General features: G+C 43.2%; 1 protein-coding gene across 1 annotated transcript; it reads right to left on the bottom strand.

The window, feature by feature from the left end:
- Positions 1-173: 173 nt before the first annotated feature.
- hif1al (hypoxia inducible factor 1 subunit alpha, like) lies at positions 174-12060 on the bottom strand. Its single transcript, XM_061826412.1, has 15 exons — positions 11906-12060; positions 7394-7584; positions 7177-7334; positions 6460-6541; positions 6193-6299; positions 5925-6088; positions 4876-4982; positions 4619-4766; positions 3756-3940; positions 2891-3051; positions 2734-2820; positions 2436-2566; positions 1054-1168; positions 866-980; positions 174-790 (listed from the first exon to the last, which is right to left on the bottom strand). The coding sequence occupies exons 1-15, from the start codon at positions 11941-11943 to the stop codon at positions 732-734; spliced, it is 1848 nt and encodes a 615-aa protein (XP_061682396.1). The 5' UTR covers positions 11944-12060; the 3' UTR covers positions 174-731.
- Positions 12061-14175: the final 2115 nt, after the last annotated feature.

The raw sequence follows: 14175 nt of genomic DNA, 5'->3' as shown, positions 1-14175 counted from the left end.
ATGGACTGAGGCGTAACGGTGTCGATTCGAGCATCACCGGTTAAAAAAAAAAAAAACAGCCACGCATGCACCTTATGAACCTTGAAGGTGAATAGAAATATGTTTTTGGATGGTGTTTATAAACCTTTGCCTTCAACATTATAAAGTATATTTCGTAGATGTTTTCTGTTGATCGATCAGGACACGCTTGCACATTCCAAACATTTTTATTTCACCTAAAAAATGTTTTACAGCATCAACTCTGTTCATAAATTCATGCACAGATTAAAAACCATTCTAAAAAAAATGCCGCACCAATAAAAAAAATATCAGTTTATTCCTTTCAGTACTACAGCTCTAAAAAAAAAAAAAAAGAAAATAAAAAACAGAGCGGATGCAAAGCTTGCTACTCAGTTTGCTGATAGTACAGTACACTTGGATTACTATTATTTTTTTAATAATGAGCATATAAGGACCATTAGCATCATCTTTTAAGCACCTATCCGCCACATGCAAGATAAAAGATATGAATTAATAGGTGATGGCACACTAAGGACTTCATAAATGTACAAATGATTGGAATTAAGTGTTGAAAAAATACGTCACCGAAGGGCCTTTTTTTTTTTTTTTTTTTGTGCGTCAGAGCAGCAAAGCATCAAGGGAGTGCGTGGACACATTTTCGGAGGTTGGGACGTGGCCGCCGTCGAGCCACGATGAAGACGAGCGACAGACAGGCGACGACGATGGCTCGGTCACGACATCGGACACAAATCGGGAGGCGGCTGAGATTTGAAGATGTCCAACATCAGTGCTGACAAACATAATCCAAGGTTGAGATTTCATGTAGAGCAGATTTACAGTTCCTAATATTTGATATCCAACCTACATTCTGCATCAGAGAGTCCTCTCGAGGCCCCCAAAACGGGATCCCCGTCTGTGAGAAGATGACTCCGCCCCTCGGTGTCCGGCGCCCCTCCCGATTGGCTCTCCTCCAGACGAGCCTGCGTTCCAAAAACAGCGTCCGCGATCAGCGACGGCGGCGCCCGACCAAACCGTCGCCGTCGTCTCGCTCACCGGGAACGTGCGGCACGGCGGCAGCCGCTCCTCCAGGGAGGGGCCGGGGGGGCCGCAATCGTCGCGCTTGGGACGCTTGTCGGCCGTCGCGCAGTCGTCGTGCGGGTCGCGAGCCCTGCGGGACGCCGTTTCGCATCCGTTGAAATTTTACCAACCATTGCTTTTTTTTTTTTTTTTTTTTTTTTTTAAATCAAAAAATGTCACATTAAAAAGTGGTTGATGGGGGTGGGGCGACTGGAACAGTTTCAGGACATCTCAAATCATTGAAATGCACTTAATAAAAGGAGTGTATAGAGTAAAATTAAGTTAAAGTACAACTCTATAAGCTATTTGATATAAATATACTGCACAATGTTTAGTTTTAAACAAATGCACACATTTATGTCAGTCCCACAATAAAAACAAAACAAAACGGATGGTCGTATGGTTTCCCAGTTTTGTCAGTTTTTTGCCTTCATTTAAAAAAAAAAAAAAAAAAAAAAAAAAAGATACTTCTTTAGTCGTATTTCCCCCCCAAAAAATTTTCATTTTCCTCTCATAAAAGCCCAATACTATTATTGCAGCATTTGGGGGAGATTTTGGGTTGATAATTAAATTTGTTGGGTTTTGACATTTACATTGCAGTTGATTTTATTTACATTTGCATTTTTTACATTGCAGTTGATTTTAGTTACGTAAAGATAGCTTTTTTGCCTCCAAAAAATGACACGAGTGATTTCTTTTTTGCAGGTTAGGTTTTGTTTTTTTTAGATTTAAAAAAAAAAAATGATGTAACGTAGCATTTCTACATGATCGGAATCAGCTTTATTGGTCAAGTGTGTGAATTTTGAACACAGTTCCAGCTGACCCAAGTTGTTTGAGGATGTGCACAACTCCGCAACTACATTGACCTTTAAGTCTTCTCTTGAAAATATTTTTTTCCAAATATGTTGTACAGGTTATTTTTATTTATTTATTTTTTTCACAAAAACAAGGCATTGAAAACAAGGCTGTGCCTTTTTATATCCACAATATTTTTCCATATCACTCAAATTTTATTAGTCTTAAAATCATGCTGAAGTCCCGTTTTTGTCAGTCCAGTTTTTTCATTTTTAATGGCGCCCAGCTGCATTGTTAATAGCCCACTTTGAGGATGAAAGCCTTTGTTGCAAGTTTATTTTAAAACATTGAATATGACAATTTTTGAGATTTTACGATCATATGACTTCATTTTTTATTTTATTTTTTTTTCATTAAAGGACGACTTCTTTCTGGCGTGTTTGGACTTTTCTTCATGCACATGAAATGTAATTTTTTTTTACCTAGCATGCTCCGATATAATTTGCCCCCCATATTAATATGACTTGATTCTAGCGTTTTCCCTCTTCTGCATCATTTCCTACCGTTTCCTGTTTACGGCAGTGAGCTCGTCGGCGCGATCGTCGTCCGAGACGGCGTCGAAGAAGCTGAGCTGGAAGTCGTCGTCCATGGAGATGTACGGGGCCAACGTGTCCAGATCGGCGCCGTCCATCACCTGACGTCAACAACAGCATTAGCGGAACTTATCACAGGTCTGCGGGACACCATTTAATGACAGGCAACAGAAAATGGATGGACGGATGGATATTGTTATGATAATACCCCATCAAAATGACATTTTTCTTTCACAGGATGTCAAGTAACCTAAGGAAGTGTCCTTACCTGCGTGTTGTCGCCATCTTCTGGCCAAAAAGCAAAGAACTTCTCCACCTCACTGGTGTCCAGCACAGCGTCGGCGCCGTTCGGACTCTGGACAAAAACACCTCATCAGCGGTGGGCGGCTCGCCTCCCGCGTTAAGCGCGCCGGCTTTGCGTTTACCGGCGCCGTCTCGGGATCCGGCGAGGATGAAGAGGACGGCGGCGTGTCGGAGTTAAAGATGGGGAAAAGGAGCTGGCGCAGCTGCGGGGTGCAAAGATCCTGCGGGTCCTCGGGGACGCCGCTCGGGCCGCGCGGCGTGGCGAAGGACAAAGCCAACAAGTCTAAGGCACGCAAAATAGATTCAATCATTATTACAATCCATCACATACGAGCTGATTTTTGTCCGTTTGTTCAGTGGAACCTCAATACCGGTAAAATAATTTTGGGTTTTTTTTTAAATTGAGGTTCCACCGTATCAAATCAACGTTTCCCATTGAAATAAACTAAAGTGGCATTAATCGGTTCCCAAGCATTAGTTATTATAATTAATAAGGAAAAATAGCAGTGAACTCCAAAATGTGCCATGGAGAACTACAGGTGGCTAAGTCAGGTTTTTTTTTTTTTTTTACTATTAAGTCGAGAAATATAAAAAAAAATAAAGTCTTAACGGTTTATTTCCAATTTGGCCAAATAGGAAGCAGACCATTACTGGACTCAACATTTTTTTTTTTTGGATTCATCACTACAACTACTTATTTACTTCATATCATTACATAATTTTTTTTGAATTAGTTTTTTGGGGGGGGGCTTGGCAATGATCAACTATTTTAAAACATTTGTGGCTAAAATATTTTTCAACAGCGGACAATATTTTACACATTCCTGCTTACACTTTAGTTATGGTTTTCAATTTGTTTTTGTCGATAAAGTTGACTTGTGTCAATTAGTAACGGCCCGTCTTTGTTTGTTTTTGTGATGACGCTGAAGCCCGCACGAATGACAACAACATGCATGCAAACAAAAACGAACAAAATTGTCACCGAACCTCCCCCCAGCGGACCGTCGCCATCCGCGGGTCCGAGAAGCGTCTCCGGCTCGCCGCCCCCGCTGGGACTTTCTTCCATCTGTACGTCTTCGTCGAGGCTCTCGGATTTGAACTGATCACTTTCGAGGGAACGACCCGCCCAAATCTGCTCTGAGGAGAAAACCACGTCCGACTCCTCCACGGCGCTGGAAAGGAGAATCGCAATATGGACGGTGTATTGGACTAGTATATTAAGAGTGACAAATTGGAAGCGATGACATGACAGGTCCCTTCTCAAATGTTTATAATCGCCAAAGCGCTCCAAGTCACGATAAGTGGCACGGAAAAAGAGGGGTATGAATCATTTCAATCAAAACTGTAACTCGAGGCTATGATCTCAAAACACTTTCTTATCATTTCAGCCATATTTGAACATCATCATCCAGAACAAAAAATAGTTTTGATGAATTCACCAAAAAGTGCAAGGCAACGCAAAGATATATTTCATTTTAATATACGTCCAACTGTGCAACAAATACTCGACTCAGTTTCTACTGGCGTCATCTTGTGGTATCCTAAGTAAGGCATGATAAAAAAAAAAAATCATGACTTGGTGAGGTTTTTTTTCATAAATAATGGAGAATAGCTTACTCAGAAATCATGAACGGGGAATATTCCGGCGATTACTGAGCATGTCATTTTAAAACGTCTGCCGATACCATTTTGTCAAACATTTATATTTCATCCTTAGAGCATACTGTGTACTGCACGTTTATCGGCCTATTTGTTTTTTTTTTTTTTGGGGGGGGAATAAGTCAACGCACTGCTTTTTAAAACAACGCAGTTTCTAAAAATCCATCGCCCACCCGCGGTCGACGGCGTACCTGAGCACAAAGTTGAGGCAGACGACGGCCTCGGCCCGTGACGTCTTGTCGTTGTAGAGGACGGTGGCTTGCGTCTCGGTCCAAACGAAGCCGCCGCCGCTCGCTAGGAAGCGATAAGGGCTGGTGCTCACCTGCCCTTTGGCTAACACTGCACGGACGGAGAGAGAGAGAGAGAGAAAGATTGACAAAACGCCAGTCGGAGCGACACCCATGTGGATTTTGCCCCCCTCCCGGGGGAAAAGGTCACGAGAACGTACGCGTGTGCAGGCTCTTGCTGACGTGAACCGAGTCCAGCGCGTGATGGAACTCGAACGCCGAGCGGCCGATCAGATCGCCCGCTTCGTATCCCACCAGCTCAGGCAACCTGCAAAAAGAAATTTACACAAGAAAACGACGCGTGCCGCACGTCGGGACATCTTTTATTGCGTCACAACTACAAGAACAACATGAGGAAGTTGGGCAATGCGCAGAAATCCGACAACGTGCGCCGTCGGTTCATTTTGGGGCCAAAATGTCGGTCGTGAATTATGTCACACCACAGGACGTTTTGTTGTTCCCCACAAAATGTATCCGGGAAATCACCCACAATAGCAAATACACCAAATATTGGGGCTGAAATGTGTCGTTACATATTTGGTCATTGAAGCGGGTTCTGATTCTGATATGTGGCCCACTTTTCCCCTCGCACAATTGTTTGAATTCAGGGAAAAAAAATTGATACTTTTTTGTTACATCTTTTGCTGGGTGAGAGGTGGCACGGTGGCGCAGCTGGCAAAGCGTTGGCCTCACAGTTCTGAGGTCCCGGGTTCGATCCCAGACCCGCCTGTCTGCAGATTGCATGTTCTCCCCGTGTGCCTGCGTGGAATTTTCTCCGGGTGGGCACACCCCAAAAACGTGCAATATTAATTGGAGATTTGGTGTGATTGTGAGCGCGGCTGTTTGTCTCGATGTGCCCTGCGATTGGCTGGCGAACCAGTTCAGGGTGCCCATTGACAGCTGGGATAGGCTCCGGCACTCCCCGCGACCCTTGTGAGGATAAGCGGCAAAGAAAATGGATGTTGGGTGATGCATCAATTCATTCATCTCTCTTTGATGATTTCAAACACTCAAATGGGTAAAATAAAAGTATTCCAGAAGGGACCAGATATGAAAGTTGGAAAGCATTTTAGCGGTTGGAATCGGTGGCCCCGAATGCAAAAACGGAAACAAGAATGACTTCCAGACGCCGGTCAAAGCAATAAACGTCCAAGGCGCCGTCGGGGGACGTTTACCGCGTTATCCGTCCGGATACGAGCTCGGCGCTCACCTGCCCTCGCAGCGAGTGAAGCGCATGTCCATGCTGTGGCGGCTGAGGAAGGTGCGCGTGCCCAGGGGGAAGTCCACGCTGGACGGGTGGGGGACGGGCTGGCACAGCAGCGTCATCGCCGCGTCCAGGGGGGGCGCCCGCACGTGCCCCGTGCAGTGGAACACCTGACCGAGGGGAGCAACGCAAGACTTTGGAAATGCCGCAACTTTCCGCAAAACCCAGAGACGCCCTAAATCTGTTCGCGTACGCAACATTTACACATAAATACCTTCCAGCTGGCAGACTTGATGTTAACAGTGCGCCCCCTGTTGGTTAATGTGCATTTCATTCGCAGGAAGAAGTTCGTCTGACTCGGGCTGACTTTTTTACTGCACACTAAATCCAAAAAAAAAAAAAAAAAAAAAAAAGAGAGAGAGAGAATGTTTGAACTTTTAAGCTGCCCTCATTTTATAAACATTCCATCATCATCATCATCATCATGAAAATAATGATATGAAAGATAAGATACACTCCACACGACACGGGTGGGGCTAACCTGGGTGGAGAAGAATGTCCCGAAGCTCCTCCTGGTCGCATGGATGAACAAATTCGTACACACTCTGACCCAGAAGTTCCAACTACAAAAAGAATGTATTCATACTGATATTAAAAAAAAAAAAAAAAAAAACAGATGAGGGGGGAGAACGAAGTCAGAGTGAAGGAACAGAAGGAGCAATAGTTTTTTTTTTTTTACATTTTCTTTCATTTTTTGCATGGTTTTGATGCTTTTTTTTTTTTTTTGCAAATGTTTTGGCATCTTTTAAAATATTTGGGAATTGTTTTAGATGCTGCTGTTTGTTTAGATCCAAACGTGGCTGACGTCACGCAAGATTTGAGACACGTGCGATGCCATTATAGATAACAGAGCAGCACCAATAAAATAATATCTATACTTATTTTCATCGAACATATTTTTCTAACATTTCGTGTTGCCTCTCAGTTTTTATTACTGTTAAATATTCTCGGACTTTTAAAGGTATATCTTTGCTTTTGGTGTTTATTTTATCTTTCAAAATATATTTAACACAAGTTTATGTTTGTTAGTTTTTTCTGGGTCTGTTGGAGAATTTTAGTTGTCATTTTTCTCCACTCCAAACGTTTCCCTTAATCCATCCATCTTCTTAGCCGCTTATCCTCACGAGGGTCACAGGACTTTTTGCTTAATGTTTGTGCATTTTTTTTTGGGTACTATTCGGAGCAACGTATGAATTACCTGCGGGATGCCGACGTGCTTGCTGACGTTTTCGGTCAAGTAGATCATGTCTCCCTCCGCCGTAATCACCACGATAAAGCCCGAAAGCGCCTGCGTGTACAGGAGCTCCGCTGGGTCCTCATCCTCACAATCCTCCTCAGCATTTGGAATCTCAGCTCCTGAGACAGAAAGATTGGAACGAAGGTCCGAAGAGCCGCTGGTGTCGGAATATTTTTACCGGGATGCAGCAGGCGGCGCATGCGCAGAAAGCTGAGGGCGACCCTGACGACGGCGGCCTTGTCCAAGTGCGTGGAAACGCGTCTGGGCAGGGGCAGGGTCCGAGCCAGGTCGTAGAACAGTTCCGTCTCTTTACCCCGCCTGCAGCGAGCCGCGTCGCGGGAGCGCAACTTTCTCTGTTCTGAGCTGCTCCTGAACCGGGACGGAAGAGGACGCCGATCAGTTCAGTTCAGTTCACAACAAAGATTTTCCATGCAAATGACACGTCCGCATAAAATGTCACTTTCATAAACGTGTCAAAAATGCATCCGGACGGACGAACAAACAAACCATTTCTCTAAATATAACATCATTTCTCAGTGAAACTTGACTATTTCAAAACGCCTCACCCATACCATTGACCAGATGCAGGCCTTCAAAACAATAGTAATCTGATGCAACCCTTCAAAATAAAACATTTACCATTTGATGTATATTATTGATCAGATACAGTCCTTCAAATTCCCCAGAACCAAATGTGGGCCTTCAAAATAAGACGTTCGAATCAATCGGATGCAGTCCCTCAAAAATGCAATCACATTCCATATCCATGTACTTTTCAAATTAAAGCGACGCAAAACTTCTCTCCAAAACTGCTCCGACCCCAACCGGGATAAGCTAAGCGGTGCTGGAAAATGCATGGAGACATCCCTTCAAACTAAAATCCCTCCAATGATATATCATTCATCTGGTTCAGCCTTTCAAATTAAAACGCAGCATTACAGGGGAAAAAAAAAGACCAACATTCCCCATCCTTGAGTTTATGCAGCCCTTCAAAATAAAGCTGAAGCCCTTAAAACTACACCAGCTCAACTTCTACTTTTGTCCTTGAAAGTATTTGTATTGATATATATTTTTTTCAATTATTTATATATATTTATACTTGTGATGGGAACGCTTTTAGGCCAAGTCCCAACCATGGCCAAAATAGAGGAAAGTCCCGAATACGGGATCGGGTTTCAAAATGGCTTCTCGGACGCTCGCCCGCTTGACCCCTCCCCTCCGTGCGTCCTTCCCGGCGCGCTGAGAACAAGAACAAGAACAAGAACAAGAACAAGAAGGCCATTTTTTCATTCCGTCACTCACAGAGTGCGAGAAAAAAAACAAACAACAACAACGTTGTCACGTGCGCACGTGAGTTGTGCACAACGGCATTGTTGCGCCAACGCTTGTGCAACTTGGCGCTTGTGTGCGTAAGCGTGCCAAACGTGACAGGAAGTGCTGCACTTTTGTTTTCATTTGTCTTTTGGAAAGTGGCCCGAAAGGCACACGCTGAGAAAAGGACACGACGCCGACGTCAACGACAAGCGCACAAGCGCACGCAGGTCGACTTTAAACTCTTGATTTAGAAATTCAAATTTTGTCCCCGCTTGGACTGGAACATCGACTTCATCAAAACAGGAAGTGTGTGCGTGTGCGTGTGTATCTTTTGCCCGAGCACACAGATCGAGGACACGCTTGTTTGTTTTTGATACGGTTCAGGAGTTCTTCATGGCCAGATTCCGAGCCGCATTCCGGCTATTTTCACACTTGTGCTTTTAATTTTACCCGGGCAACATTTTTTTTTTTTGGTGGGGTTGCGGGTTCGAAAACCAACATTTAACCTTCAGTTTTACGGCAGCCTTATTTAATCTTGCGCAACTTTTGAGGATTTACAGTCGCCTTATGCAACCTGCGCATTTATTGTGGCATTTGCGCAGCTTGGTTTGTTTTTGATACGTTCAGGAGTTCTTCATGGCCAGATTCCGAGCCGCATTCCGGCTATTTTCACACTGTGCTTTTAATTTTACCTGGGCAACATTTTTTTTTTTGTGGGGTTGCGGGTTCGAAAACCAACATTTAATCTTCAGTTTTACGGCAGCCTTATTAATCTTGCGCAACTTTTGAGGATTTACAGTCGCCTTATGCTAACCTGCGCAATTTATTGTGGCATTTGCGCAGCTTTGGTTTGTTTTTGATACGGTTCAGGAGTTCTTCATGGCCAGATTCCGAGCCGCATTCCGGCTATTTTCACACTTGTGCTTTTAATTTTACCCGGGCAACATTTTTTTTTTTGGTGGGGTTGCGGGTTCGAAAACCAACATTTAACCTTCAGTTTTACGGCAGCCTTATTTAATCTTGCGCAACTTTTGAGGATTTACAGTCGCCTTATGCTAACCTGCGCAATTTATTGTGGCATTTGCGCAGCTTTGGTTTGTTTTTGATACGGTTCAGGAGTTCTTCATGGCCAGATTCCGAGCCGCATTCCGGCTATTTTCACACTTGTGCTTTTAATTTTACCTGGGCAACATTTTTTTTTTTTGGTGGGGTTGCGGGTTCGAAAACCAACATTTAATCTTCAGTTTTACGGCAGCCTTATTTAATCTTGCACAACTTTTGAGGATTTACAGTCGCCTTATGCTAACCTGCGCAATTTATTGTGGCATTTGCGCAGCTTTGGTTTGTTTTTGATACGGTTCAGGAGTTCTTCATGGCCAGATTCCGAGCCGCATTCCGGCTATTTTCACACTTGTGCTTTTAATTTTACCCGGGCAACATTTTTTTTTTTTGGTGGGGTTGCGGGTTCGAAAACCAACATTTAACCTTCAGATTTACGGCAGCCTTATTTAATCTTGCGCAACTTTTGAGGATTTACAGTCGCCTTATGCTAACCTGCGCAATTTATTGTGGCATTTGCGCAGCTTGGTTTGTTTTTGATACGGTTCAGGAGTTCTTCATGGCCAGATTCCGAGCCGCATTCCGGCTATTTTCACACTTGTGCTTTTAATTTTACCTGGGCAACATTTTTTTTTTTTGGTGGGGTTGCGGGTTCGAAAACCAACATTTAACCTTCAGTTTTACGGCAGCCTTATTTAATCTTGCGCAACTTTTGAGGATCTACAGTCGCCTTATGCTAACCTGCGCAATTTATTGTGTTATCTGCGCGATTTTACGTCACCGCTATTCAGGCTTGACCGATTTAGTTAGTTCTGTGGCCGCACTTGTAAGTCATAACGACACTTGTGTCACCTCGGTGGAACGAATGGAAACACCGTGAATGTGTTCGAGGCCACGTCTTCCTTCAGGTGCGTGCGCCTGGACCGTTGGGGGCAGTATTACAATTGACATACAACCCCAGACTCCGACAAAAACAAAGACAAAGTTCACGACTAAGTGACCGATTAAGCTACCATAATAAGAGTTGTTTTTCCACAAAGGTTAAAGCATAGGTGTCAGGGACTAGTGTTGTTTTGTCGGTCTCCATGTGTTGCTGCACCTATTGTGGTTTTGCCTGTCTCCATGTGTTGCTGCACCATTTTGTGTAAATGTCCGTTGCTTGAAACCTTTTTTTTTTTTTTTTTTTAATGGAATATTCCACTGTGTAGTAAACAGCTGCTTGTTGTGAAGCGAAAGCAGTGTTCACTGCCACCATGGCGTGCTCAAAGCTTAAATCTTTGCTTATAAATGAATCGTCCAAGCAAAAAAAACTCAAATTCAAGGTAGCACAGTCGTTTTATTTTCTGCTCCAAAACTTTGGATGTCTTCATCGCAGTCCTATTTTAAGCTTGGTGACGTTTGAGAGATTCATGCTAGTCATATTTGAACCTCTATATTTAGCTTTATTTAACTTTTCCGGTCACGAGATGGTCTTAGTGTACCCACCGGAACGTTTTTTTTTTTTTTTTTTTTGGGGGGGGGGGTTGTACTCTCGTCTTTATTTGATTGCATTGCACTCAGTCCTCAATTTCTACACTTATCAAATAAAAGATCCCAAATTATGAGACTTTCCTTTCACATTTTTGGGCCTGTACTAAATCAGTCCAACTTCACCACTCAGATCATTCAGAACCTTTTAAGCACTATTCCCAAATTTTCACACAAAATCAAATGATATTTTCCATGCCTACCTTACCCGCCTGCTTCCACATGAATTGACCACTTCAAACCATTCCGGATCACTTTATCCGTGACATTTGAGCGTTAGCCACATTTTCCTCATTTCTTCATAACACTTTCAAAAAAATAAATTCAAATATATATATATATTTTTTTTTTTTTTACATAATTAAACATTACTCATACTTTTTTTTCAAGTGATTCAAAACATTCAAACTCAAGTCTCACAGCCAACAAGTCGATCAACTTACAGCATTTTAACTAAAACTGAGATGACGATGGTTATATTTATTTATGTATTTATTTTTGCATCTGTGCGTCTTTTCACCGTTGTGCACCAAACGGGCTCTGGAAAAGCGTCCTAACGGAAAAGAGGACAACTTTTAAACAACAAACAACAACCCCACACGCCAACGGACATCGCGAATGATCACAATAAGCAGACATTTGCCATAAATCGTCGACCGCGTACGCCGTCGTAAAGGAGCGAGCCAACATGGATGAAGCGGGCAACAAGTCACAGTCGGGCTGCCCTCACTCGCGTTTGACGAAAACTTTCCATAAAAGACGCCACACGACGACAAAGGTCAAAGCTCACCGTCTGACGGTCACCTCGGCTTCGTCCCCGTTGTCCATCTTATCCTTTGCTGGTCCCTGATGAGTCTCTGCTGCCTTTTGACTTGGTTTTTTTTTTTTTTTTTTTTTTTTTTTGTCAGGCAAGTTAACAATTAAAAAAAAAAAAAAAACAACAACAACTGAAGACAGAGTACGAGAAAATACTGTTTCCGGTTGTACTTTTTCAAATGAAAAGCATACGGGAGTTTGCGCGACAGAGAAGGGGACGAAGATCACAGAATATAAATAAATGCTAGTGAAACACGAAGGAATTCAATCTTTAGAGCATGTGAAATTATGATATTGCGCACCATTTTTCAATCAGCCCCGCTGAGCATTGACTCTAATCCAATGACGTCAAATAAAAACTAGACTCCGCACAGACCCTTTTGACATGGTAATTCGGCTTCAACTTCCGGTCAGGGCAAAATATTGCTTTGGGTACCATTTGACGTGAAGTTGACATCCTTTGATATCCTTACAATTGTACATTGTGAAGCATAATAACATCGACTTTAGTTGTGATACGTTAGGTTTGTCTTTTTTGGTTCATTCTTGATACGCTGTTAGCCGTCAAAACCAAATGTTTCAGTTTAACCTTAATAATGAATTATTATAATTATGAACGTTGAAACATTATTACAACATAGCAATGTTATGAAGGTCTGTACCTCCTATTAAATATGTGTCAATGTATCTTTTAAAAACCTTCCTGGGCATGCTGCAAATGTTTTAGATTATATTCATGTCTGTAGGGATTAAAAACATCCCAACTATGTAGATTTATCGCATTGTTTTGTCTTGTTTGCCATGGTTTTTGCCCTGACCGGAAGTCACAGCCTGTTGACCATAGCAGAATCAATGTTGGATGCAGAGTGCGCAGTCTAGTTTTTATTCTACATCATTAGTCTAGTCGCATGGATCAAACATGTCATTTACGAAGTCCAAACGCCCACGAGTGGCTGGCAACCAATTCAGGGTGTGCTGCGCCTCCTTGCCCTATGACAGCTGGGATAGTCTCCAGCACTCCCGCGACACTTGTAAGGATAAGCGGCTCAGAAAACCGCAGGACGGGAGGCCAAACGCACCCGATTTCAAATCCATTTAACTGTGTGAAGAGAACAAACGGCTTCCGGTTTTCGGGCTGTTTCGTGTCCTTCGGGGACAAAAACACAAAAGTAGACTCTGAAGGATGCGATGCGGTTACCGGACTTGGAACGCGATGTGCAACTGCGACTCGGCGAGTTGTGCGGCGACACCGCTTGCACAAACGCGCCACAAATAAACTGGTGGTTTATTATATTTAGTACATACGAGTATTACCCTTTGATTACAATGGGAGGGGCCTGTGTGTCGTCACCACGTGACGTGTCGGTTGGCAGAAAGTCGACGAAAGTTAATGACCGCCAAATGTCTTAGCGGCTACATTTTCACATAAAATTTGAACGGTATGACATCATTTTAGAAGTCAAATATTCATGTTAACTGGGAGGGCTGGCAGTGAGTTCATTAAGTTCACATTTGTTGGCGCTTTGTTGGGGAAAAAATGTTGGAAAAACAGGAAAATACATGAAACATTTTCAAATCCCACTCGGTGGTGGTGTCTATAAATGCCCTGAAAATGACTCCTGTGACCCTTGTGAGGATAAGCAGCTCGGAAAATGGATGGATGATAATTTTATGACACGGATAAAAAAAATAAAGCGATGAATTACTCATGTCTCCCCCCCAAGAGGGGTTGCGTCAGGAAGGGCATCCGGCGTAAAAACTGTGCCAAACAAATATGAGCGTGTCATCTTAAGATGATGCTTATCCTCACGAGTGTCGCGGGGAGGGACAAAGGCCACACAGGCGGGGCCAGGATTGAACCCGGGTCCTCAGAACTGTGAGGCCAACCCTTTACCGGCAGATCCGCCGTCCCGCCCTAGTTTATCTTTTGTGCTTAAAAAAAAAAAAAAAAATACATATGTATGTATTAAAAAAGGACTTTTGCAAAAACAAATGTCCCGTGTGCGCTCCGCGTTCACAGTATCGTGTTTAATATCCAAAAGGAAACCAAGCAAGGACACTCCGACGGCTTCAAGGCCCGGAACGAGAGGAAGAGACGTAAATGACGCTCATCGTGGCCAAAAGCACACAAAAAAATACTTGGCTCATATTTTTTTTTTTTTTATTGTCGCTGCAAAGCATAAATCACAGGAGACTTTTGTCCATATGTTGCTTTTTATCTGTTCATGGATGTCGCGAGGTGAC

Source organism: Syngnathoides biaculeatus, chromosome 8 (assembly GCF_019802595.1).
Source record: "Syngnathoides biaculeatus isolate LvHL_M chromosome 8, ASM1980259v1, whole genome shotgun sequence".
NCBI classification, from domain to species: domain Eukaryota; kingdom Metazoa; phylum Chordata; class Actinopteri; order Syngnathiformes; family Syngnathidae; genus Syngnathoides; species Syngnathoides biaculeatus.
This window is presented reverse-complemented; position numbering and strand designations above follow the sequence as displayed.